We start from the raw sequence: 27,945 nt of genomic DNA, 5'->3' as shown, positions 1-27,945 counted from the left end.
TGATGGTAATCACTCACCATCAGGTGGACGGTATGCTCGTCTATAAATAATATTAATAATAAATATTTACTAAGAATCACGCCACGTTTACTGGTCCCGTGCTAAGTTCGTAAAGAACTTGTGTTACAGGTACCAGATAACGGAAATAAATGTAAGATTTTTATAATATACATACATATATTTAATATACATCCATAAGCCTGGAAAAGATATTTTATATTTATTATACAAATATCCTCCCTTGGCGGGATTCGAACCCGCGACCCTCTTGTGTAGTGATCATGTCACTTACCACTACACCAGACGGCCGTTAGCTACAAGAGCCATAAAAAATTAAAAAATATCACACTATGATCAAATTAGAGATAGGAATGAAGATGGGATAGGTATTGTGATTTTTTGCATAAATATAATAACAATAGGTATTGGAAATCATAGGATAGGGTTGTTGTTGTTATTATACCTAACTAGCAGACCCGGCCACACGTTGCTGTCGCTAAGATTTTTGTTTCTAAATAACACGCGGCCGGTTATGCTAATACTAAAAATTGATAAAATAAGAACAATTGGATTTCACTGTATTGCGTTTACTACGAAATAAATTTCACTTATACTTTAGCCTCAGCAGCACGTGGTGTTTATGCCATTAAATTGTAGCTTATGTGAAACGTTGGTATTTTTAACACAGCGCCATCTATGAGATATTAATGTCAGACAATATTACAATTGTCTGTAAAAACTGATTTAAGGCGCCATCTGTTTTAGACTTATGAAACATACAATTAATAACAAAAATCAACATAAGAAATCATTTTATTGTTAATTAATAAATATTGCGACCATTAATCAAAATAAAAACCGTCCTATCTTTCAAGTTGGGTCAAACTGCACACGGTGTGCAAATTAAAATTAAAATCGCTTAAGTAGTTTAGGAGTCCATCGCGGACAAATAACGTGACACGTGATTTATATGTATTAAGATGATAAACCGGGGTATAAGTGTCAAAAGGATACGAAAACATCTTTCGGCTTGCGGTGGATTCGCGAATCTGACTACAGCACAACCAGGCGCCGTGAACTGAAGGGACAAAATTTCGCCCGATTGCGACAACTTCTCGCACAGCATTGGCATTGTTATCGATGAAGGTAACTGAAATAGCAATTATTAGTTATATACTGGTTTACTGGTGGTAGGACCTCTTGAGAGTCCGCACGGGTAGGTACCACCAACCTGCCTATTTCTGCCGTGAAACAGTAATGGGTTTCGGTTTGAAGGGTGGGGCAGTTGTAACTATACTGAGACCTTAGCGCTTATATCTCACGGTGGATGGCGCATTTACGTTTTAGATGTCTATGGGCTCCGGTAACCACTTAACACCAGGTGGGCTTTGGCTCGTCCATCCATCTAAGCAATAAATAAAAACATTACGTGGAATAAGGACAAGAAGTTAGTACTATCCAGGTGGGCTCAAAAGACATCCTACCCCCATTCCATTAATTATAATGTTATCTCATTAAACTACCATCAGCAATACTTAGGTCGATCTTTGAATCTCTCACAACAGTACTCCGTTAAAAGGACTATAGGATCAGCAGCAATCATCAACAATTCTAATGTTATACACTTCGATATTGACAATAACCCTCCTCCAATTATGGGAGAGTGAGAAGCGGAGATGGTTTATCTAGCAGACATCCTAAATTATTCTGAGGAATGCATTAAAATGTCTGTATCTACAATATATGAAATGGAAGTGGTTTAACTAGCAGAATCCCTGAATTATTCTCAGGAATGCACTAAAATATCTACAATCTTTAGCTCTTTTGAACAAAAACTTAAAGACGTACTCAAACTAATTTACTCAGCTTTGACCAATGATGTTAGTACGTAATTATTTAACGTAATACTATAATACCTTCTTCGCTTTTCAAGAGCCGTAGACATGGTTAAAACTAAAACACTTAAACGGTTTTATGCGCGTCATTTCGTCGTAAACATTCAAAGAATGCGCTACTTACCGTCTAAACGAGTCAACGAATAAAACCCTAGTAACCAAGACCCAATTTTATTCGAAATGTTGGAAATAATAAAACGGAAATAATAAATACCAAATTAAATCGCAAAAGTAATATTAATCACGTAATAATAAAAATTAAGGATAATGCAATGCTCACGTTGTTTAGCTGCACAGTTGCAGATATCGGTCTGGGAGGCATTTGTGGCATTACCGGCCTTGGTCGTGGATCTGTTGGCGCCAACATTGGTCGAATCATTTGTCCGGGTCCACGCAGAGCACCGGGCGCGATATGAGGCCGTGGCATCATCTGTTGCCTCGGTGGTAATGTGCCAGAGGTGCTGGGGGAATCACCAAACTGCGGCCATACCATTGGCCGAATATGATTTTGGGCTGAGATTGGTCCGTTCACGAATCCGGTATTCATTTGTGGCCCGGAATTCAATTTCATTTCTTGGCCCATATTTGAGGGTATTTGTGGGGGTTTTGGTATAATTGGCTGATGGGGGCGAATATTTTGGGCTACTGTAGCCCGAGATTGACCCGTTTGATTCAGTGGATTGGGTACCGTAAATCTTGGGAAAGATGCCATTGTATTCTGACCACAAGCCGTGTGATTCAACGTCCTGTTACTGTCATTATTATTGGTACTAATTACACCTACGTCATTCGAATTCTCGGCTAAAATTAAATCAGGACCACTTAAAATCGAAGGATTAATCATTGAGCTTTTGTTATTTATAAATCTTTCGTAATGTTGAACTATATTTCTCAATGGTACCCCCCTTTTCCCCAAACCTAAGCCCACAGCGGCAAGACCCTTGGGCAGTGTGACGGTGTCAGTAGGATTCCTCTCAATCTTTACATTTAACGGGTTTCCGTACAGCATCTGACCATTTAACATGGACACTGCCTGAAATAAAATCGTGCATAATTATTGTATTTGGTGTGGCATACATAGCATAAGGCATACACGGTTTAAGCTCCTGCTTGCCAAGGAAGATAAATGTCGCATGAACTTGGAAAGAGATTGAAATGAGGTTGTTGATCCAGATGATTTGTACACTTTACAATAGCGGGTTTAACTAGCTTAACTAAAAGGTTTAGTTTTTATACTTAATTCAGCTAATGAAAAATTATTTTATTAGTAATATAACAGCTGAATATATATAATACATTCAGCTACGGGAGTAGCTCATGTGTATATGTTGTAAATAAATACTATTGGAATCGTCTATTGAGCAGATTCGCTCAGTAGTAAATCTTCCCATGTTGTCACCATGTAAAATTTTATTTAAACAAATACAATCCATGTTATATACGTCTTAAAACATAATTATGGTATCTGTATATCTCGATATGTTATGACGTAATTCAAAAACGAACATGATCCAATTGTCGTCATCATCATCATCATCTCAGCCTGTCCACTGTCCACTGCTGAACATAGGCCTGTTCAATTGATCACCAGTGCCAATTCCGAATTCAGTTTCAATCGCGAATCAGTACCTTGGCGAATCCTTGGCGGCTGTTCAAAATGAGCGTACCTGTACTGCTTCAAGGGGATGGCTGTACATGACCTTCGCGTATCTGTTGGCTATCGTCACCACAGAGCATATCAGCACTTGACCGGCAAGCTCCATCACATCGCGTAGCTCCGTTTTATCGCACCTAAACTGTAATTGAGTTTGTGTACGGAGTCATAAAAATAATTTCGTGATGCGCATGCAGTGTGACGTCACGCCACGCGCTTATTCACAAACACTACACAAGCGCAACGTATGAATGTGTTGAACGCGAGCTACATGGGCGGAGTGAGCGGTGTAAGGTTTTTTTCGTTACGGAATTTCATGATTCGGTCGCCGCGCTCAAGGCCCGCGATAAAATCTATGCAATAGCTTAAAAAGTCTGAACTTTTTTCGAAAATCTCTCAAGTTAGTTACTCGTTTGAAGATGCTAATGCGAAACGGAATAAGGTTTTAAGATGAGATGAGGTTGACGAAAAATATAAAGGTATTTTAAAAAAATTCTAGCTATCTCCTTCCCTTCAACAGGTTGATTTATTTTCATAAATCCTCTTAGGTAAAAAAGGAGTGCAATTTTAAAAAAAAACTGAGAAACGACAGCGACATTTGCGCTGATGTGATTATGAAGTATGAAAGCAAATTATTATTGTATTATATTAACATTGTATAGGTGTAAACATAACGCTTTTCAGAAATGTAGTAGGATGGCCTGCTACTGGGAAAGGTCTAAAAACAACTGTTATCATCAGTTCTTAATCAAAATCACACCGTACATGATGCTACTCAATTAAAGACTATAATAACTGAACACATATTGAAAATAATTAGCTGTTGCTGAATATTCAATTTGGTTCATCATTCTCATACTTACATTAGTCACATGCACCCATTTGTCTATGGGGGGTGTTATGCCAAGAAACTTGAGGAACTCCGGTTTCAATCCGTACAGACCTTCTTCGTCATTTTCCCACAGATCTAAGGAGTTTATCCATGACCTATAATTTATTTTATAAAAACACAGCTTTGAAGGTTGAGATGACTAATATTGTGATGCAACAACCTGTATCGGCCCATACTGGATTTGGGGCCCTGGATTTCAATCCTTATGAGTTCTAGATGCTTCGACGTGACAGAAGCGCCACGAACACGGGTGACTGTTTATCTACCCGCACTCATGGCGAATAAAAAAAACTCGGGATTCAGTTAAATAAAAAAAAATATAAACTACATAAAGATTGAAAGGAAAAATATATTTATTTGCTGCTATGAACATGAAAATTTGAAATATTATTGAGTACATGTAGAATCTATTGGAAGGAAACTAACCAGCGGGCTTCCCACACTGACAAACATAGTTTTTAGTACATGCCTGTTGCTTGAATTAGTCAAAACTAGAAGCATCTAGCAAGAATGTTTTTTTTTATATTAAGGAAATACAACTTCTCCGAAACAACATCAGAGGGAGAATAGAATCCTACTGACAACCATATGAATGTGAAGCTACTCAGGTTGAAACACTCCAAAAAGAACTTGACACAAAACAAAGACTCAATCATATTGGATCAGGATAAAGATAACAAAAGATTAAACTTACATTCTATTTTCTGTTTCTGAAGTTGGATCGCTGATAGAACTAACTGTGAACAAGAATTTATGTGTTCAGAAATAAGCAAAGATAAAACAGGTACATTTTCAATGAGTTTTTTAAAGTTGTTATTGACCAAGTTTAGCGTTATCAATTAAAATATTGTGTTGCCTGTCAATTAAAATGAAGAGTTTTTATTTCACATTAACCACAATACACTAATCTATATCAATAAGTAATGAATATGTGTAGGTTAAAGTTGGAGACCCTCCAAACAGGTGTAGCGATGACTTGCATGCCAAAGACCAGCGAATGACTTTAGGGAGATGATGATTACAATGGTAATTATAATATCAATTATGTTTAATGTTCCTACCTCTTTTATAGTATAGTATATTGCACACATGGCACTGTGAGATTTGGTATGGTAAAATTCACATAGTGAAGGATTAGAAGAGGATGGTAATAATTAAAAGAAATGAATAAAAAGCTTTCGACAGCTGTTGGGAAGTTATATGCACAGAACTAACAGTTTGATTGTGAAGTTATTGAGGTATATTTAATAATGCCTAGTGCGGACACATGAACAATTATATTCAAATTTGTCAAATAACTAATGTAAATAAGAAGTACTTACCTTCCATTACAACTTCAAGTTTATTTCCTTCTATTATTTTATTCTGTAAAATTTCCATTGCATATTTACAATCTTTCTCATCTTGGTATGTAAGTCGAATAGATCCATGCCCTCCTTGATCTTTTAGTAGTGTTAGGTCTTCAACGGGACCACACTGAAAGTATGAAATTTATTTTTGCAGATGTCGATTTTGTTTGCTAATCCTGTAATTTGCCCTCTGTGTAAAACAACAATCAGTGCTCTTAGAACTGAAACTCTGATAGACTACAAAATCAGACTGATCAATATTATTCTTTACATACAATTATGTAATTTGAATGAGTACTACACAATGTAAGTACTACTCAATGGTGGTTGGTGAAACAATAATAAAACCTTCCGTATGAAAATATGATTTAAGATTTAATACAAGGACCTGTGGTGATATGTTGTTAAGAATGTCCCTGGCATTGCTGAAGTCCAAAAGTAATGGGAACAAATCCCATCAGAAGGACCATTTAACTACAAAAGAATTATACAAACTAGCTTACCTCTTTTTGAATATAATTTTTTATTTCTAAATATGTCCATGTACTTGGTATTTTGGATACAGTTAATGAATATTCCTCGCTGCTTTCATCTGAAGAGCTGTCATAAAAAGTGTTTTCTTTTGCTCTTTTAAAGTCTGCTGTGTTTTTTGCCCCTGGGATATCTTTTCTAAGTCTTTTCCAACGCCGAGAAACCCTATTCCTATATCGTTTTAACGGTCGATTTGTATAATCTCGGTTTCCTGACTGAACAGTTTCATTTATCTCTTTGTGTATTGAAGATTCTGTGTGTTCATTTTTAAATTTTTCTTTTTGATCATCTTGGGTTTTCAGGGTTGTTTCTTTTAAAGTTTCAGTATCCATTTCTTCTAAATTCAAGTATAAGTCATTTTTAATTTTTTCACTGACCAGGGTTGTGTCAATTTGTAATTTATCTTCGATTATTATATTAGGTGTTACTCTGTTGTGCACATTTTCCAGGTTTGAACTAAGTTTAGAAGATTCGTTTTTTATGTTCTCAATATTTATTTCCATTTTTGTTTCGTTTCTTATTTTTTTATTATATGGCTTCTTTTATTTCGATTACAAACTTTAAACTTAAATCAGTACATAATTAGAGTTTTATAAATAAGTCTAGATAACTTTAACTTAAATTAATATTTTAAATATCATGTAGGATATTTTAATACAGATTTGTTTTTTTGGAGCCCAAATTTTATTTATATCGTATCCTCTCTTTAATTTCATACAGCTGATCGTCTATTAGTATATTTTACATATATCTGTTAAAAGCAGACAGGCTAACAAGAATCAATGAGACTAATTTATTTTTTAAATTTTGTACACATTAACTGTAAACTTATTTGTTTTTACAAATCTTTACGCCAATACAACAGCAAAGAATACTCTTATTTGACATCAACTATTCTGATTTGACAACAATTCTTTAACGTAATCTATGCTAAGCACAGAAGTCTCAAACTTCTGGCCTCAGAGTTCGTTAGAGTCGCTCCGAAAGCAAAGTAGAAGACGACTCAGGTAGAAAAATATACATCTAAAGGCAGTATCCAGGTATAGTTCAATGAATATCACAAATAGTGAACATACTAAAGTTGTCCAACAGAAATTTTGATGTAGGACTCGACGATTTACACCGACTTCAAGACATCCATTAAAGGACAATGCCCAAAAGTGGGCCAACTTCATGACAAAACTATTTGTACTTGAAAAACTATGCTTTATTTTTTCATGTTGTTTAGTTTATGTATCAACATTTCTTTCACCCTGGCATTGTTTTACAAAAAAATAAATTACTTATTTGATAACATCCCAAAACTGAGTGCCATAGTTTTTAAATTCGCCAATAGACAAAGGGAAAATTAGCCCATACAGCCTTATAGTAAACTTATATGCTGACAAACGAAAGAGTTGTCTGTGACTTGAACAACAAATTAAAAAAATTGCTAATGGTTATAATTCACAGACTTTTTAGTTTATTGTTGTTCAATTCAATATTTATGTATTGTAATAATAATTATTACTTAAAACCATGAATTATTTAATATTTTTAGATATTAATGATTCCATTAGTAAAAATCTCAATGGCCTACCATTACTCTATTCTTATTATATATGATCAGAGAGTTTTGGCAGCAACCCGAGTGAAGCGTCACTTGAAGTTTTATTTTATGTTTTTTTAATAGCTTATTGTGATGTATAATATACAAATTGGGTGTTGTTTTGTGTATTAAATGTCAATAATCGTTGTTCACGATTATTGAGGCATTAAAATAAAACTGTGGCTAACATAGCAGTGACTGTTTTTTTTTTCAAGATAAAAGGTCAGCAGAAATTCACGCTCACTCAATGTGCTATTCATCAAGTTGACGTCAAAACTCCCAAAAAGCAATAAAAAGAAATACACCGGATTTTTATTAACATAAAAAATATATAAAAAATATAACTATGACAGACTAGGCTGTATAGGCCACGCTCTTTGCCTGCTTGTTGGCGAATTTAAAAACAACAACAACAATATCGTTGCCGGCTTCCGGATTTCATTTCATTTTATTATAATTATGAGGATATAATAATAATAAAATGTACGTAAAGGCTTATTTCTAGCAACATTAACCACAATTAACTTATTTAATACTGTAAATAATGATGAGAGCGATTATTGATTTCGAAGAAAACAATTATCAACTTAATTTAAGCTGCAGAAAAAAACAGATTTCTCTTAAACCTGGGTGAGAATATAAAAATCGTTTTCTGAATATGAAACGATATTTCTTTGTCTATCAAATTAAGTTAAAATCATCATCACCCGACAACTTTTTTTAGGGGCCCAAACGCCCATAGAAAATGGGCATTGTCCTTTAAAGGAGACTGAAACGATTACATACATTTTTGGGCCCGAATGTAACGTGATGAAACTAATATGAATTAATAGATTCAGATTTATCAGTACCTTGCTGAAAATTATAAAAGTTTTCTCAATCTGAGAGCCGAGTTAATAAAGATTTAGTAAAAGTTAGGTTATGTTACAATCTCTTTAAAAGAGCTGAATAATAACTTATTTAAGCATAAGTAAATGTTTATTATATCCATTGGATAATCTTTTAAATGTCATATTATGAATGAATATCTATACTAATATTATAAAGAGGAAAGATTTGTTTGTTTCGAATAGGCTCCGAAACTACTGGACCGATTTGAAAAATTCTTTTTCCATTAGAAGCTGACATTGTCCCTGATGAACATAGGCTACTTTTTTTAATTTTTTATTTATTTATTGGAGTTTACTCCTTTAGAATCGATTTACATATATAGGCCCGGGGTATGAAAATTATGGGGACCAAAATCGTACTAGCATGTCACACGAAATGCGTTATGCGCCTGATTGCGCATGTCACACGAAATGCGTTATCGCAGGTGACGCCGGGCTGCTGCGCCGGCAGTCCGCCACAAAGCCTCGTACTGATCGCGCGTTTCTCTCATTATTGTATTTTCATATATTTGTTAGTCGTTTGTTTTGTGTCTCGTTAATTTGTTAATAATCTGTAGTGTATCGTGTTGTCGTAATATAGAACTATTTCTCGTATTGTTTCGTTTAATTTTTTATATCCAGTAAACTCCAGTCGTGCGTCGGAGCGGACACACACACTTTTTTTTTTTTTTGGTTTCATGTGTGTTTTAATGTTTCCGAAGCGAAGCGAGGGCGGGTCGCTAGTCAATGATATATGTCAGGTATGGAATATGGAATTGCTATCCCACAATTCACACAGCGATCCATAATTTCAACAGTATCCAATGCAACAATTTCAAGTCAAACGTGTGAGCGATCTTCGGTGTCCAGTGTAGAAGCAATTGTCGTACAAGGCTGGCAGAGTTGGAATCCGTAATAATAAAGCAGTGATCATTGAAAATATAAAAACAGCCCGATAGATACACACTCAAAATGCGTCGAAGATACAAAACGAGTAGAGCAGAAAAAACCAACAAGCGCCAAAAAATAATTGTATAATCTATGAACAAACGTCATGTCAGCTTACTGTCAAAGCTGTCATCAAAAATACAATCGATTTTAATCGATTTGAAATCGATAATCATATTACTTTGCTAAGTAATAATAGACTTTTTCTTCATTTATGTTATGTTATCGCAATTAAATCCGGCGCATACCGCACTTGTATACAACAAGTATAAATCGCTCATTTAATTACTTTGCATTAATTACCTAGTGCAATGTTTTTCTTTTTATAATCCTGTAATCGATTAATTAAATCGATCACACCGTTATACCGACAAAAACTAACTTTCTCATTTTTCTCCGGTCCCAGAAAGAGGATTGAGGTGATTTTTTATATTCTTATATAAAAAAATATGACAAATTTTTTAGACTACATTCCAAGTTATTACATTTTTGGCCCACGATTTTCCGTCTCCTTTCCACACAGATCAAGGACCAATGAATATAAAATACTTTTATTACTATAAGCTTACATCGCAACCAATATTTACTGACTGGATAACTGTTTAAATTTTTTAAATCAAATTATAATCCGAATTATTCGTAATTTCTAAAATGAAAGTATTATCATTAGTCTGTGAGAATAGACTTGAGATCGACTTTTCAATTATATCGTTGAACGTTTACCCCAGCTTAATTCCGGAACCACAACCACACTGCGCTATTCGCTATTCGTTATGCGAGCTATTCACGCGCATACGGCGAAGTGTGGAGAGTATATTCGCTAATATTCGCTTTATTCGTACGCATAACACATAAGGACGAATAGCAAATACGCGTATCCGTCGACTTATCGGCTTTTTGACACACTTCAAAGGACACGAATAAGGCGAATATGCGCATCGACTGCCCACAGTTCGGTGAGTCATTCGCTCGCTTGTGACGATCGTGTATCGACGTGTCTTGTGACTTGTAATCATCCACCAGCGTTTTCTTTTCGGCCTTTTAGTAACTTTGTACAACAAGTATTGGTAAGAAACATTTAGGAAATAATAAATTGCGGCAACTCTCAACACGTCCATCGCTCCACGCAAACAACACATATTTGCCTTATTTGGCATAATTCAGCGCACAAGTTCGAAGTGTGGATGGCATGTTTCTTGCTTGCGCGCTTAACATATATTTTGGCGAATACGGCGTAGTCATATAACGAATAGCGCATAACGCAGTGTGGTTCCAGCATAAAACCAACTCGTTGTTGCAGCACAAATGATGCTACGTTCCCGCGCATTTACAATCTGCCATGCAATCAGATAGCATGCAATTTTATTAACACGTTCCCTATCCGTTAATAATACTAATATTAAAAAAGAATGATGTCACACACAATTATTCTTCCGGCTTTTAGAAAACCATCACATAACTGTACCTACTACAACACTTCCCGACCTACCCAGATAAGCAATCTCCCGGTCGGGTCTTATGTAAATGCCACACTTCCAGTTATTCTTCTGTGCAAAGCTTATAGATTTTCAAACCGAGCTTTTGATCAGTTGATTGACCGAAAGATATCTATTTCCTCTTTAATGGAATCATCGACCTGTCAATTAAAGTACATTCACAGGTTTTAGTAAAGTCTTGATTTTGTCTGGTTTTGTGTGCCAATTGTTGATGACAAAGTGCAAAAAATCTTTATTTTATACGTTCGTTCGCATCCCTGGGAGCTGCTTTATATACAACGTAGTATAATTGTGACATCTTTACGATGTGAATTAGAGGATTATAGTAATTTATGTCTAGTTTCCAATGCGTGTAAAACATAGAAAAATTCACAATACCCATAGACAAGGTGATAGCCTTTCATTGATTCATGCGTGTTAGGTATGAATTGGCATGCTGGCGTTCTGTTTCAATTCGATTCTGTTCGATCTAATACTTCACTGGTCAATATTTGAACCTTGTCCCTGAACTAAATTTGATTCGTGAACGGACAGAAGTAAAAATATCGGGCTATACTCATAAACCATAATAATATGTGTGTCAGGGAAGTAAAGCCTACATCATCCGGTATTTTTATTCTATTATCTTACCACAGATGCTGTCGTGTGACCGGAACAAAAACATTATTTTACGAAAAGCTTATTGGACTAGCGCAAAAAAATTTACGAACGTGTCAAATATATGGGTTCGATGTTATTACACGACGTACATACACATTTATTTTGCTTAGAAAGTAAACCGCAAGTGTCCTACAAGGATTTGAATCACGTTTCACATAGAAACGTCGTTTGAGACTAGGGTGTCTTATCCAATAAGAATCGATCATCCGATCCCTCAAATGAGAATATTGCATTACAACAATACGTCATTAAGAAAAAAAAACCTTTTTAAGTTTCGAATTTTATACAGACCGACTCAGTTGAGTTCATTACCCCTAAACGAACACCTGCGTGCCTTATTAAAAGACATTTTGCCACGAATTTAGAGAATGTGATATGAAACATTCCCTTGCGCTCAATTAGAAAACGTACGTAATATAACCTCTGCCTTAAATACTGACGTTGTTTCAGAGAGTAGTAGATGAAATACGACCCTTCTGTCTAAAAATAGTCATTCTAATTTAGTTTAGCTATTTTTAGAATTCCATTGCCGTATTAATAAGCAACCTATAGTTGTAGGCAAATCTTCATTGGAAAGGGGAGCGTCCGGCGGCAGCGAAGCTCCCGCAACAAATTGGACACTCTTCTTACAGACAGGCTATTTCACTGGAAATAATTTAGTTATAGTATTGTTTATGTGACGTGAAATTTGAAAATTTTCTCTCATACTAATTCGTTAAGGAGCACAAAATGTTTTAAATAAATGTTTTGTGCTTTTATTTGAAGCACTTTCTTTTCTATTTTTTTTTTATCTATGCTGATGGTCTAGAAAGACAATATCAGCATCACCGGGCTAGTAGGTGAGCTCACGGGGCTAAAACCGGACGATATTACTAACACGAACCCTCGCAAGCGCCGTGCTTCGTAGAATCTACCACCGGATCGGAAACGCGACCCACTGAGAAGATCCGGCGAGAAACTCAGTGGGCTGTGTCTGTGGGTTATTTCTAAGGGATAATTTGCTTCGCTTGTAAATCATCGGATAGATCTTTTCTCTAAATTTTCAATCACTTCTTAGATTTAATGGTCGGTGACCCTGATCACCGGTAAACGGATTTCTGGTTGGAGACTAAATATTAGGATTCGAAATCCCTGTATTGGTGTAGTTTAATAATCTTATTTCAGTAACAGAAACTTTTGTTTCAGTGTGAGCGGTGCCATTGGCCAATTTGAATGTTTTTTATTTGCATATTATTATTTACGTAGATGAATGGACAAGCTCTCGGCTCGTGTGATGTGAAATAGTTACTATAGCCTATAGATAGACGTAAATGCCGCCACCCACTTTAATACGTTAGTTCTAACTCCCAGTTCTACAACAAGTGTTATATTTATACCTCACATAAATCTGGCTAGTTTAGTTATGCCTTTCTGTATTTCTTCCTTTTTTCGTCACACACCAACACTTAATGTTTAATTATCTGCCTTAGATACCTCCTAAATTATCTCTATTGATTTTATGGCAGCTCTATTTTCAGACGTTACTAAAATATATATAAATATTTTTAACATATCTGTTCGAAACGGAGGTCCCATCTTATAATCATTGACTTTGGTGCAAAATCGATAAATACAACACACGAAAATAGAAAAAAATCAGCCTATCTAAATTTTTCACAACAATGTATCCATGCTATTTTTCTTCCATTCAATGGTTGGAGTGATGATCGACTATCAAACACATCATTACTGTGGTTCTCGTAACGACATAGGGACCCTCTTGAGAATATTTCAATGATGTAAACGACGCTATGATAATGCAGCTTGAATAATGACGGTCGCGAAGAGCGTTACTGAAATATTTTATCTAGTGATGTATCGGGTAATAATGTCCGTACAAAGGTGAGCAAGTAATGGATGCGACACAAATCTTGAGTAAAAAAATAAACAGTATTGCCATAAATAATGTTCAACGAAAATATATTTTTTAGAGTTCTGTTCCAAAAGAGTAAAATGGACTCTAACATAATTTCTTTGCTGTTCGTCCGTCCATCTGTCTGTCCTACACTTAAATCCGTTCTTCTGAGAAACAACCAGAAGTGTTAAGTTGAAATCATTATCAGACGGTAAGACTTATGGCAGAAAAAGCTAGAAAGTTTCAAGCTTCTCAATCAACGAAATTAAAAGAAATAGCCCTATTTTGTCCCTTTTACCCGTACCTACATGGACTTTGTCACACTTTTAGCGCAAATGAAGGGAACATTCGAAAAATAATATTAATGTTTGTCTTGTTGAAACAAAAAATACTTTTTTGTCGCACACACCGCATACTCAACAAACCTCTTACTAGAAAGTAGTTTTAATATTTGCCTGTCACATACAAACACGTGAAATCGCCAACCATAGAGTTACTGTTGTAGGTACTTATTAACTCCATGTCGCCAACACAATGGGTGTCTTACGATTACATTGCAAGTGTCAAGGACATGAAAAATCAAACTTTCCATGGATACTCTGTTTTAGGAAAAAAAAGTTTCGGAGCGAAATGGTGAAAAACCTGTTATGGAGAATGTTTGAAAAAATGAAACAAAGTCACTGAACGTCTCGTGTACTGTAAAAAATTTCATTAACTTCATTTCCCACAATTTCTTGAGAAATCATCTCATATAATCTTGTTCAACACTTACTGTGTTCTCGCTTCACATGATCCGATTACATTAAATTATAGATATGTTTATAATTCCACAGTTTCCCAGCAGTTCTGTTTTCGACCTTTGTTGTAAAAAATTTAGATAAATCGTCTAGTTTCTCTTTGCCTGTCCAATGTACATACATAACAAACAAACAATTATTCGTCTTCATCAAATGTCAAGTCTAAGATCCTATGATGTCGTAAATGGCGTAAAATTGAAGATTTAAAAAAAATTTACAAAAGATTAAGCTGTACGTTGTGATATCTCTGCCTTTACTGTTGGAAAATAGAACTCACTGTCAAGTCTCTGTAACATCAAGTGTCAAAGCATAATTTTCAATTTACATTAGAAACAAAATTCTAGCTAAAAGAAAATTTAAATACAAAAAAATACTTAAAAGAGTATCTAATTTACAATCCACATCAAAATGTCTAAAAGCGAAATTTTGTACGTTAGGGGAATGAATATAGCGAGTATCATATTCTAAAATATAAATTTTTACTTACCTACCTTTAAAATAACAACCGATTTTACTGTTTGATTTCAGTCTGAAACTGAAGAAGAAGAAGAGGAAGATGTGTGGGACGACAAGAAATTGAATGATGCGTACGACAAAGCACTGAAAATGGCAAACGCTGAAGTCGCAAAGAGAGTAGCAATGTCTACTAATACAGAGCATGGTAACAAAGGTATCATATTTAATACTTACCGCAAGCTATCTATTAATAATAATTTAAGATGCAACTATTTTGCCGCAGCTTGGCAGTTGCCAACATAACATAGCTGCACAGTCACATGCAATTTGTTAACTTTAACAAGTTTATTGTAAAATATGTGGAATGTATTTGTATATATAGTAAATAAATGTGTAACAGGTAGCTATGACGCCTGAACCTCGCCAACAACATTTTCGAGATACATTTGATATACAAGTTTTTAGGTTTATTATTTTTTTCTTACATATTGGTTACCTTTACCTTTATTGGTTACCTTTTTACATTATTGGTATAAACAAGTTTCAAACAATAATATTTGGACCATTGGTGTACTGAGCAATTTTACCCACTAGCTGGAAGATCTTCTATTTGTTGTTACCCCAACTATGAGTATTTAGTACTAAGTTAATCTTATGATAAAGAAGTGAGTTGCTAGCTATTAGGTATTTATACAGAATATTATTTATTTGGTATTGATACAGAATAATTGTTTATCTAATTAATTTTAAATTAATTTTTAATTATCTTCTAAATATATAAAATGGGGCAGAAAGCCAAAAAACAAAACAATCAGTAAAATTAGTACAAAATTTGCAATAATCCTCAAGAGATAGAAATCAAGATCAGGACCTAAGTGTTTCAATACCCAGGGGCTATTTCATTAAAAAATACATATATTGAGAGTTATTAATGATGGACAGACTTGGTAGATTGTGAGACTGTTTTCAATAATGGAAAATAATAATTAAATGAAATTCAATAAAGTTTTATTAAATGTTTTATTTTATAATGAAACTATCATACAAATATAAAATGGAGGTCTTCAAAAGTTAAAAATCATTTTAAAAAAAAAACTATTTTAAACATAGTACTGGTTTTTCAGTCAAAGACATTATTTCTCCTGTTTTTATTCACCACCGTGATCTGCCTGCAGTTACATTAAATAGTGAAAAATTAATAGGCATCTTAAACACAACATTCAATTATATATTCAATATCATCATTAAGTAGATCTTGAAGCACTTTTCTAAGAAAACTAAGTAATCATATCTTGATATAAAATAATTACAGGTAAACTCAAAGGCAAATCCCGCCCTACGTCTTCAAATAAGAAAGAAACTGAATGGAAAGCTGGCATGCCTTGTCGGGCCGTTTATGAAGGGGATGGACTTGAATATGAAGCTTTTATCTTGAGGGTCATAAGTGATACTGAATGTGTTGTGAGATTTTTAGGTGAGAATTTTAAATGTACCATCAGCTACTCTAATAACATTGTATTAGCGGTGGGCTGTAGCGGCATTTTCGGTTAGCGAAACGAAACTAGCTATCAAATGTCAATAGCAGCTTTTGAAACGCGCTATTTCAGTAGCGAGTAATAGCGGGTTTTGTTTAGTAGAAAACTAATGTGCACACGAACCAGCTAGCATCGCGATTAATATTTCAGTAATTAGGTTCGACTTTATTTGTAATTTATCTTTAGGGATAGGATATGTTAGCATTACTTCTTTAAAGAGTTCGTATCGTACTTTATAATAGATTTTAACAAGGTCTATAAACTTAATCTATATTAATTAAACAACTATGTATACACTTTATATTTTTAACTATTCAATTGGCAATTAAACTTAAAACTTAGCGACGCGTCGCTAAACACGCTACTCGTGAATAACTGGTTCAAGGCCACAAAATTCGACATCTACTTGCACTCACAATTAAATTTTTTAAATCTTATTTTAAGAGTTCAAAAGTCAAAGGTCAAATGCATCTCAGTCGTGTGCGTGACAGAGACAAAATGATGATTGTCTATTTCAATCGAACCGATGGTAGGGCTGCGTGTCGCGATAGCTGCCGACCGAGCGGTTAAACGAATATTGCCGAACGTTGTGTGATTCGTGTTCGTGATCGGTGACGTGATTGAGGTAGTAGATGTTAGCAGGTTATTGCAGTACAGCGAAACTAGCTAATTGCAATTTTGTCTATAGATAGTTTCAATAACCATTTACGTTGCGCAACGACCATGCCTACATTGTATATATAAGGACTAGCAACCCGCCCTCGCTTCGCTTCGGAAACATTAAAACACACATGAAACAAAAAAAAAAAATAAAAAAAATTTAAAAAAAGTAGCCTATGTTCATCAGGGACAATGTCGGCTTCTAATGGAAAAAGAATTTTTCAAATCGGTCCAGTAGTTTCGGAGCTTATTCGAAACAAACAAACAAACAAATCTTTCCTCTTTATAATATTAGTATATATGAGTCGTCTATTATCAAAGGCGGCAATCTGTACATTTGGACAAAATTTTTTTATTGATATGTCAATACAGATTTATTTGAATATAATCGTCTCCTTCAAAGAATACGGTTCAAAACCTGCATTAAATAAAGGTTAATAGTTAACCTGTTATTTATCTAAGATGTCGTTCCGAAGAGTTTTCTGACTGCCAATGGAATACAAAGTCAATAATTCGTTTTTCTGATTTACCAATCATTGTCCAAAAGTCAGATTGCCGCCTTTGATAATAGTCGACTCATATATAAGGATTAAATAAGCAAGGAAATTCAGATTATGCCGGATGTTAGTGAGAGCCTGTAGCCACTATAAGGGACTGCAATTACAACTCGTAGAACTGATGTGAGAAGTAAAGTATTTTATAGATTTCGCTCCGCAACAAGCCACAGGTTTTTTTTTTATTGCCCTTGTAGGCAGACGAGCATACAGCCCACCTGATAGTGAGTAGATACCGTCGCCCGTGGACTTCAGCAATGCCAGTAGTTATTCTTTGCTGATTTTTGTAATGATTTCACCTGCTTGTAATACATTTTAAATGTTGTGGGTGAAAACATTTCCCAGGATTCATACTATATCGCATATAGAATATTTCGCCAAAACTTGTTGTGTGATTTAAACCTCAAAAAAGTTTCAAATGACAATGATTCCCAAATTTGATTTTTACAAAAAAACTTACATTCTGATAGAACTCATCTCAACCTGTAAAAAATAGATGTAACAAAACCTGTAAAAAAACGTTACATTAGCCCTGGAGATAAGAATGAACAAGCAAAAGTAAAGAAAAGAACTTAAGAAAATTCTGGCTTATTATATACTCTTGTATAGTTGCCCTTAATCTATTTTGATAATTTTTCTACAATATTCAAACATATTAGGTACTGCTGTTTCAATATTTATGTATTAATAATCTTAAGTTAGAAATTAAATTATGATGAAGAGAATTACGAACCTATAAAAGGAAATAAATACCTATTCTGTCTGTAACTGTCATCTTTTTATAATGTAGATGTTGATATCATAAAAAAAAATGGAAAATGGAAAACTGGATTGAAAATTTCTTTATTTTATTTTATTAGATGGTTGGATGGGCTCAGAGCTCACGGTCTTAAGTGGTTACTGGAGCCCATAGACATCTACAACGTAAATGCGCCACCCACCTTGAGATATTAAGTTCTAAGGTCTCAAGTATAGTTACAACGGTTGCCCCACCCTTCAAACCGAAACGCATTACTGCTTCACGGCAGAAATAGGCGGGATGGTGGTACTTACCCGCGCGGACTCACAAGCGGTTCTACCACCAGTACAAGTTATTATTTAATAATAGCACATGTGTTGGGTAACAAATCAGTTCATTGTGTGTTTGTGTTTATACAACCCGCACTTAGCAATCCTTTTATCAAAAGGAGAACAATTACCCTCACTAATACATTACACTTTCAATTCCTAAAAGTATCTCTATTTTTAAGGTTATGAAAATTCAGAGTTAGTGCCATTAAACGCGCTAAAACCAAGTCTGGGAAATGAGGAGAGGACCCGTCAAATAGAAGAAGCGCTGCAGGATAATGGTGACGATGGCTTTGGAAGTCAGTCTCCGGATCTTGATCGAATGCAGTTTGGAAGTGACAGGGGTGTACACAGTCCAGAGAGTACAGGTGATTACCTTTTTTAAACTTTAATTTAAGTTAGCAGCATGTGGTCTTAATTGTTATCATTTGGACTTAACAGCAAAAGCCGTGAGGAATTTATTGTGAGGAGGTAGTGGTGATCAGGCTATCCTCTCTAGTTCTGCCATGAAGTAAACATGGATTTTGGCTTGAAGGGTTGGAGCAGCCTTTAGACTACACAATTTAGATTTCTATCTTGGGGTATGTGGTGCATTCTGCTGCTGTCAGCATCAGATAATGGAATCTAAACCACGTCATCTCGGATCCTCCCGATCCACTAACGGTGCTTCTAGGTACTTCAAGCACCGGTCATCGTTCTCGTCGAACCCGTCGCTTGCGACGAAGGGCTCGGCGAGTAAATGAACTCGCAAACACAGCCCACTGAGTTTCTCGCCGAATCTTCTCAGTGGGTCGCGTTTCCGATCCGGTGGTAGATTCTGCGAAGCGCGGCCCTTGCTAGGGTTCGTGTTAGCAACGTCGTCAGGTTTGAGCCCCGTGAGCTCACCTACTAGTTACGGTTACGCTGGAATAGCCTCTCTAGGCTACCAGCTTAGGTAGGGAAAAAAAATGAATCTAAACTTTTGCGATGCATGCATAGTAAATAAATAAATATGTTCAATATTTGTTTAAAGAAATGGTAAATGATCTTTACAGATAGATCTACTCCAAGAAAACCAACGAAGAAGAAGAAATCCGTGAAAAAATGTAGGAACATTGGATTTGAATTACCAGAAATACCGATGCCTAACATGGCAGCGTTGAGAAACGTAAGTGTTTTAATAATATCCAGGATTAGTCTACCGTTTTCTCCTTATATGTGTTCAAGAATTTCTGTAACGTTGAATCACATCACTATCACTACATAGTATAAAACAAAGTCGCTTTCTCTGTCCCTATATCCCTATGTATGCTTAAATCTTTAAAACTACGCAACGGATTTTGATGCGGTTTTTTTTAATAGATAGAGTGATTGAAGAGGAAGGTTTATATGTATAATAACATCCATTAAATAGTGGAGAAATCAATAATAAATTACAGTTTCCGAAGCGAAGCGAGGGCGGGTCCCTAGTCGATCTAAAGTTCATACTCGATCCTGCGGTCCGAACAGTAAATAGTTGACGTCGACCAAAATATGTCATTTCGGATCCTCCCGATCCACTATTGGTGCTTTTAGGCATTTCAAGAACCGGTCACCGCCCTCATCGAACCCCTCAAATGCGACGTGGGGTTCGTCGTGGAAATTAACTCACAGACACAGCCCACTGAGTTTCTCGCCGGATCTTCTCAGAGGGTCGTGTTTCCGATCATATCGAGAGGCTATTTAGTTTAAGCGACCTATATCTATATATTAATACGTGAAGCAAAAACTTACACCAGGTGGGCCGTGAGCTCGTCCATCCATGTACGCAATAAAAAATAAAAATAGAATTCGAAACTTCGCCAGTAGCACATTCGGATCGGTTTTCCCAAAAACACATCCACGGTGCTTCCCGAGCGCTATGACATGTCCTTCTTCAAACGAGGCTTGTGGAGAGTATTGAACGGTAGGTAGCGGCTTGGCTCTGTCCCTGGCATTGCTGACGCTCACGATGTATGCTCATCTGTATAAATGGAAGAAAAACCTAATAAACTAGAACGGCCTATTTCTGCCGTGAAGCAGTAATGCGGTTCCGTTTGAAGGGTGGGGCAGCCGTTGTAACTATACTGAGACCTTAGAACTTATATCTCAAGGTGAGTGGCGCATTTACGTTGTAGATGTCTATGGGCTCCAGTAATCACTTAACGCCAGGTGGGCTGTGAGCTTGTCCACGTATCTGAGCAATTAAAAAAAATCGGTTGTCTGTAAAGTCAGTTTACTGACGATAGTTGAACGTGACAACGTCATAAGAAAATACTGATGGAATTATTTCATTTTTCAATTATCGCAATTATCGTTGCTATAAACAATTGACACCACATTCACTTTTCACTAAACTTCATACTTGACGAAAACATGTAAATGTATTATTGTATAGCAGCTGTCCACGCGGATGCATCGCTCACATCGCCTCAGAGCGAGGTAACGCCGCATGAGTCATGTTTTTGCGTGCGTGCAGCCGGCTCCATCGAATTATAAGACGTAGTCACGTCAAAAAATAAATAAAAAAAAACTTCGTACGTAAGTTTATGTTGACAATGCGCGTAACGTTTCCACAGCTGGGCGGGATGGAGATGCCCATCCCTCCTCCGCCCCCGATGAACTTCACAAGCGACAACACGGACTCGGAACAGCAAGCGATCTCCTCGATGCTCCTGAGCTGGTACATGAGCGGCTACTACACCGGCCTCTACCAGGGAATGAAAAGGTAACCGCTCCTCGTGCCATAGATTTTAGGGTTATGTTGCAAAAAAAAAACGGTTGTTAGAACGTTTCGTCTACGTGTAGGTACCACGGCCCTGTCTATTTCTGTCGCTAAGCAGTTATGCGTTCCGACTTGAAGGGGCGGGCGTCAGTACTCATGTCTCAAGCGTTGAGCCACTTTGAGAAGGCGGCACGACACCAAAACCCTCTTGTCGTGGCCGCCGGTAATTACATACTCGACCCTGTGGACCGAATGGTAAACAGTTGGCGTCACCCAAAACACGTCATTGCTGATCCTCCCAATCTATTAACGGTGCTTTTAGGTACCACAAGTACCACTGTCCTCGCCAATACCCGTCGCTCGCGACGACGGGCTCGACGAGTAAATTAACCCATAGACACAGCCCACTGAGTTTCTCGCCAAATCTTCTCAGTGCTTCTGATCTGGTGGTAGATTCTGCGAAGCACTGCTCTTGCCAGGGTCAGTGTTAGCAACACTCCCGGTTTGAGCCCCGAGAGCTCACCTACACGCTAAGGTGAAGCTGAAATAGCCTCTCAAGGCTATCAGAATAGGTAGGGAGAAAGAAGAAAAATAAGGATGTGTCAAGATGAATGGTGAAATTTACGTTGTTAATATCTTTCACCGATATAAGCAAGAAGAAAAACCGGGTCAAGTAGAACAATTTGTGAGGGCCCTATGTACCAGCGCGATACCCTACGACTACAACAACAATAACCGATTTAAAGCAATATAAAAGTAAAATTGCAATCGACGTGGTTTTAAACAATGACTATTAACAGCCAACATACATTGCAGAATATTGATCACATGACTGAAACTAAATATTAAATGTTACGCATTCAACCAGCCCGGATACTCTCTGTTTCTATGTCGTGTGATCCGACCCTAGATCTCGGGTACCGATTTACATCCAATAAATCACCGTGGCGACTGAAATTAATATCATGGTGATAAATTTGTTTGAGCATGATGCCAATGACGGCTTGATTACTTCATCCCCCCACATCTGCTACCACGCGTGGTCTAAGTCAGTTGTGCGCAATTTTTTTTCCGACTAAAAGTGTACAAAGAAAATTTCTGGTGACCCCTAGACGGGCAGTGGTCTATTAAGAGCCGCTTAACTTACTAAAAATAAGAATTGTGACCCCCAACAACCTGACCCCTGCGGCCCCCACAGAGGTCGCGACCCCTAGTTTGCGTACCACTAGTCGGAACTTTGATCTCAAATTACACGTCCATATTAAATTTAATAAGGGTGGATTCGACCAAACTTAAATTTATACTCGAGTAACTATACGAGGAATAACCTATTCCATGATTTTAATCTCGAGTAAATCCATAGGCATTTTTTCACGTAAACGAGAGTATACTTGCGCTAGGAATAACAATACGCGAATAGCAGAGTGAATGGTAAACAAAAATAAAACCCGGCAAATAAATATTGTTGTACAACGGCATAGTGTAAGAGCATACAAGGGTCAACTCGATTTTGCCGTATTTTAGTGTGAAAAAGTAGCTGTAGTGTAAGATAGAGAGAGAGAGAGTATTCTTTATTGTACACCAAAAAACAAATAAACAGTTCGATACATTAACAAGATATCTAGCTGTCAAACGTATTAATTTTATTTGTTGTTTGTTTGAGGGAATTGTCAAGTTTTGTCGTGTGGTTTTATCTTTTTTCGTTTAAACGTTGCATTATACAATGCCAGACTATTAATAATAATTTAGTGCATTGCGTTGACTTGAAATTAAAACAGAATAAATATTTATGAAATGACAGAAATCAGATGATTGGACTGACTGACGCCATTACTTTATTCTACGAATAGCTCCGTTATTCCGTGCGAAACGGCGGTATAGTAACAATTCCCGAATAGGCCCACTATTCTTAGAATTGTAGATGGTAAAACGTAAAATTGATTTACTCTCGATTAACTGACGAGTTATTCTAAGAATAAGATTTACTCTTGTTTGGTCGAATCGACCCTAAATGTAATGAATTACATTAAACTATTTATAGTTAATACTGTAAATATTGGTATGTTCAGAAAAAATATGTATCGACCCAGTTTTTTGTGTATTTCTATTTACATTATTAATTTTTTAATATTTTTGCAGGTCGAAGGAAAATAACAAAAACGTGTAAACGGTTTCTTTTATTAAAATACACTTTTCACATAAAAATGTTTTATTAATTTTAATCTCAAAGACAAGAATACATATTATTATTATCTATATGTGAGTGAATCAAATAGTCGATGCTGTTCTTTTTTTAAAATAAAATACAATAAATAAAGCTACATGCCTCCAGTTTCTCTGTTGCCTATTTACAAATGTACATTCTACGTAATGTTGCCAGCTTTTTTTTTTCTTGTTGAGTATTTCTACTATTTTGGTGGGATAATATTATGCGTATTTTCTTTTACCGATTATTGTTTTATCTTAAAATGTTACTTTTTGTTATTTCAAACACACAATAAAAACATTAGTTGGGAAAGAACACGTTTAGTTATCAACATTATTAAATTCATATCATATTATTAAAATAGAAATGTTCAAATTTTACGTGTAAATTACAATATAATTTTGCGAAATTTAGAGCTCGCTGAACTTCTGATACTTTGATCATAAAAACTAATACTCGATAATTAATATCTGTAGTCACTGACCGTAGATTCAAAAAAAGGACGCAGAGAGGACAGAATCCTCTACATCACAATTCGATAATAAATGACGAATAAATTTTTTTGTCTTGCAACTATCAACAATAGACGGCCGCAATATGAATTACACTCACGTCTAATCTAGAATTTACATTCAAAGCCAATCTGTATATTATACAGCGCTTTCGGAATCTCCGATTTAAATGAATACAAATGGTTTTTTTACGTAAACACGACACAAAATGAACTCCGCTTAAAAAACTAACAATAAATTATGCGTAAAAATGGCAATTAATTCAGTAAGAATATATTATTTTATAACAATATTTACAGACGAAATATACAGTTTTAAATTTAAAAGGGAATCGAAAAGAAAATAAGTCGATAATAATAGTCTTGCTGTTTTTTATTGTCTTTCACTAACTCGTATCGGGCTTACTTAGCCGATGGTGAACTATGTCCCATTGACATTCGTAATTTTAGGGGCATAACAAAACCCCTGCCTACCGTCAATGCTTGTATTGTCTAAATGCTATAACAGGTTAAGAGTTGGTACTGAAAATTTTGACTAATGTTGCCATATTATACGGAAATGTTGAGTAAATAATAAGTCATCAGAATAGGTATTAGGAAATATGATGGATCGAAAATAGTGCTATTTATTATGAATGATATAAAGGCTTTTTTTTTATCGAAACACTTTTCAGAGTTTGATATTTGTATTTTATAATATATGTTTGAACATATCATTCGTAATGAAAGCCCATCGGAACGTTTAGTGATTCAAGGAAGAGTAGACGGTCAACGCTCTCGCGGCCGATCATCCACAAGGTGGACAGACTTGATTAAGTCATCTACAAAGTGTTCCCTTACTGAATGTACACGTAACGCCACAGATAGAGAGAGATGGAGAAGTCCCTCAAGTGTACGACTGAGAAGAATTTGTGTTTTGTTAATAATAATATAATTTCATGTCTTGTTACAATACAGAAACGAGACCAACAAAACAGAATAAAGCCAATAACAACTACTAGAAAACAGAAAACTTTCTTCTAGAAAATGAATGTTGTTGACATTAATGAAGTCTTATATTGACCATTAGTCTTTTCAACCCAGTTCTTAGTAACTGGCTTTAAAAAACAGATACTACATTATTGTCCGTCGTAAACCTGAAGACAAGAAGTCTTTTTGCCCTTTTTACCTTTGGGCCAATTGCTATTCAAACTTATAATTGCAGAAATCTGATAGGACAGTCCTACCCATCACTGCGCGCTTGTGACAAATCTTACCGCCGCCAGTAAGTTTCATAATCAGGAATACAATGATTGAATGATGATATGACAATGACAATAACTGATGCCAATGTTATAACACTGATTAAAACACCAACACTCAGCTGGTTCACCAACGTTTTAATAATATCGGCCAAACGTGCTTCGTCTTCCTAATTTGGTTACAAAATGAGACGAGCATAAATAATTTAAATTCTTCCAACAGTTGCTACTTATTTAACTTCGATTGTAATCGATGTTGTAAGCTCTGTGGATTTTTTTCCGAAATGGTAGTTTTTGTACTATTTGGTTGCAAAATTACAATTGACCCGATGTTATAGTGGAAAAAAGATTTCAACGTATGCTTGATTTTCTACAGCTTTGGAGTAGCCTGGTGATCGAAACAATAAATAAAAAAACTCCACAATATTTACTTAACGTCATTTAGGTATTTGCTGATCTTTGTTCTTTTAAATTTCTATTCATAGATTATTAAGGTCACCAATGCGTTTGGTGCGAGTTTTTTAACGTTCTCGATAGCGTAAAAGTTAACTCAAATTTGTATGCAGTTGGAACAGCGCCCCTAGCGGCAAACGTAGCGAAACGCTCGAACGTTAAAAAACTCGCACTAAGCACACAGCTCTTACTTTAAATCTGCAAAGAACACTGATCTAGTATAGGAGATAATATTTATTTGAGTTCAGCATACTATAGTAAGACTAGTGTAATAGCTTAAGTTCTAAACTAATGTGCTAAGTTCATGCGTGTCGTGACTAAGGTCGATCGTGGCCGGTGGAACACCAGGTGTGACTGCGCCTTCGCCTGGAGGAGTGCTCGTGGGAGGTCTGAAAGGAGCAAGGTAAAATAGATTTTAAATAACTGGCAACAGAGATAGCTTTGGCAGTATAAAGAACAAGTAATTTGGAAACGTTCAAAGGATCGTTTTCTTACGTAAAAAAGTACCTTTAAGTATATTCAATTATAATGGGATGTGACTAAAGTTGTAGACAATAGAATAAATTAATTAGCATGTTCAGTGAGCATTGTGTTCGTCGTGTGGGTCACCCAATCCATTGAAACCCAGCAATGGTTTACGTACAACAAGCATTATGAGTCAACAACGGGTTTGTGGTGAAGCAATGTCATGCTTTTTGCGTTATTAATTATTTATTCGTTTATTTTTTTTAAATACGTATTGTCTCTCCTATTAAAGCTTTCTTGTTAATTACATTAAAGTCTTTTTTGAAATCAAATAGAAGAATACTTCTCGAACCTGAACGAAATAATTACGCGAAACTTACCTACATTGGTGAACATAAAACTCTGTCCTATTTTTTTTTTTATAACAAAAAAACGGCCAGAAATATAGACACTCACCTAATGATATAGGGTCCTCCTTGCTGTAGCAATGTAATCGGATGATTATAAGAACCACCGGCGACGCTATGGAAACTGAGATTGCCCATTCCTGTATTGTTCAAATGTCCATTCATAACGACCCCGTTTGAGGCGTTTAAGTTGGGCGTTGTCGTATTCAAATCGGCAGTTCTCAACGCCTTCACGAGATTAGTCTTCTCCTTCTGCCAGACGAAGACATTGTGGACCATCGCGCACCCGCAGAATATTATCCCGACCCCTATGAACACGGAGGTCACGATGGCGGGAGTCGAATGGAACTGAATGAACGTGTAGAGTATTATGCCTGGAAATAATAGAGGTATTTATGAGTAACAATAAAATGTGTAAACGTTCGATGTTTAGTGGCCCTAAATAAGAATACTGGATTACATATTATGAGACTAAGTACACTAGTGTACTTAGTGCGAGTTTCTTAACGTTCTCGATAGCGTAAAAGTTAAGCTCATTTTGTATGCAGTTAGAACAGCGCCCCTAGCGGCAAACGTAGGCAAACGATCCCGTTCCATACAAATATTTTTTTTATTTTTTTTTTCTCGGGCCGGCCGCCGAACCTCCTACGAGGTCCCCGCGCCTAGGGGGCGAGACTCAACGATCTGCAGGTGTTGAGAGCAGATCGCGGGCCCAAGGATTTTAGAGCCCACCCACTAAACGACTCCCCTGCACTCTTACACCCGACGTCCGATCTCCGTCCGGGGTCAGAACCCGTTCAGAGTAGGGGGGATCCATACAAATATGAGCTAACTTTTACGCTATCGAGAACGTTAAAAAACTCGCACTAAGCACAGTTTATTTGGGTAGAGAACCGAGCTTAATACGCGCGCAGTATGTGGAATTTGACAGTTTGATTATATTAGGAGCAGACCGTCGGCTGTGCGTTTTAGGGCTTTATCCACTAAACATATTCCCTTGCAATCTCTCACCCGACGTCCAATGTCCGCCCAAGGCCGAAAACCGGGCACATTAGGGCTTTTCTCACGGTCAGCACTGCAACTAGACTAGCGCT

General features: G+C 36.1%; 2 protein-coding genes and 1 long non-coding RNA gene across 3 annotated transcripts in view; 2 read left to right on the top strand and 1 right to left on the bottom strand.

Annotated features, from left to right (window-relative positions):
• The first annotated feature begins 5,437 nt into the window (after nt 1-5,437).
• LOC101743786 (survival motor neuron protein) lies at nt 5,438-23,773 on the top strand. Its single transcript, XM_038018430.1, has 7 exons — nt 5,438-5,467; nt 15,102-15,243; nt 16,342-16,503; nt 19,029-19,214; nt 19,881-19,993; nt 21,423-21,571; nt 23,708-23,773. The coding sequence occupies exons 1-7, from the start codon at nt 5,453-5,455 to the stop codon at nt 23,733-23,735; spliced, it is 795 nt and encodes a 264-aa protein (XP_037874358.1). The 5' UTR covers nt 5,438-5,452; the 3' UTR covers nt 23,736-23,773.
• Nucleotides 8,286-9,393, top strand: LOC134200887 (uncharacterized). Its single transcript, XR_009975987.1, has 2 exons — nt 8,286-8,539; nt 8,634-9,393. It is a non-coding gene; the product is annotated as an uncharacterized LOC134200887 (long non-coding RNA).
• LOC101744325 (uncharacterized) overlaps nt 23,760-27,945 on the bottom strand; it is a 29,094-nt gene continuing 24,908 nt past the window's right edge. Inside the window, exons 3-4 of the mRNA XM_004927446.5 lie at nt 26,901-27,225; nt 23,760-26,368 (exon numbers count right to left, since the gene is read on the bottom strand). Coding sequence (XP_004927503.2) covers nt 26,263-26,368; nt 26,901-27,225 — 431 coding nt within the window. The 3' untranslated portion in view covers nt 23,760-26,262. The remainder of the gene's footprint in view (nt 26,369-26,900; nt 27,226-27,945) is intronic.

This window comes from Bombyx mori, chromosome 21 (assembly GCF_030269925.1).
Source record: "Bombyx mori chromosome 21, ASM3026992v2".
Taxonomy (NCBI): domain Eukaryota; kingdom Metazoa; phylum Arthropoda; class Insecta; order Lepidoptera; family Bombycidae; genus Bombyx; species Bombyx mori.
Note: the sequence above shows the minus strand (reverse complement) of the source record. Positions and strands in the feature narration are given on the sequence as shown.

What these genes read in the sequence shown, in the direction of transcription:
- LOC101743786 (XM_038018430.1), top strand. An exon ending in ACACAGTCCAGAGAGTACAG is followed by an intron (nt 19,215 to 19,880) that starts GTGATTACCTTT and finishes TGATCTTTACAG; the next exon opens with ATAGATCTACTCCAAGAAAA. An exon ending in CTCTACCAGGGAATGAAAAG is followed by an intron (nt 21,572 to 23,707) that starts GTAACCGCTCCT and finishes ATATTTTTGCAG; the next exon opens with GTCGAAGGAAAATAACAAAA.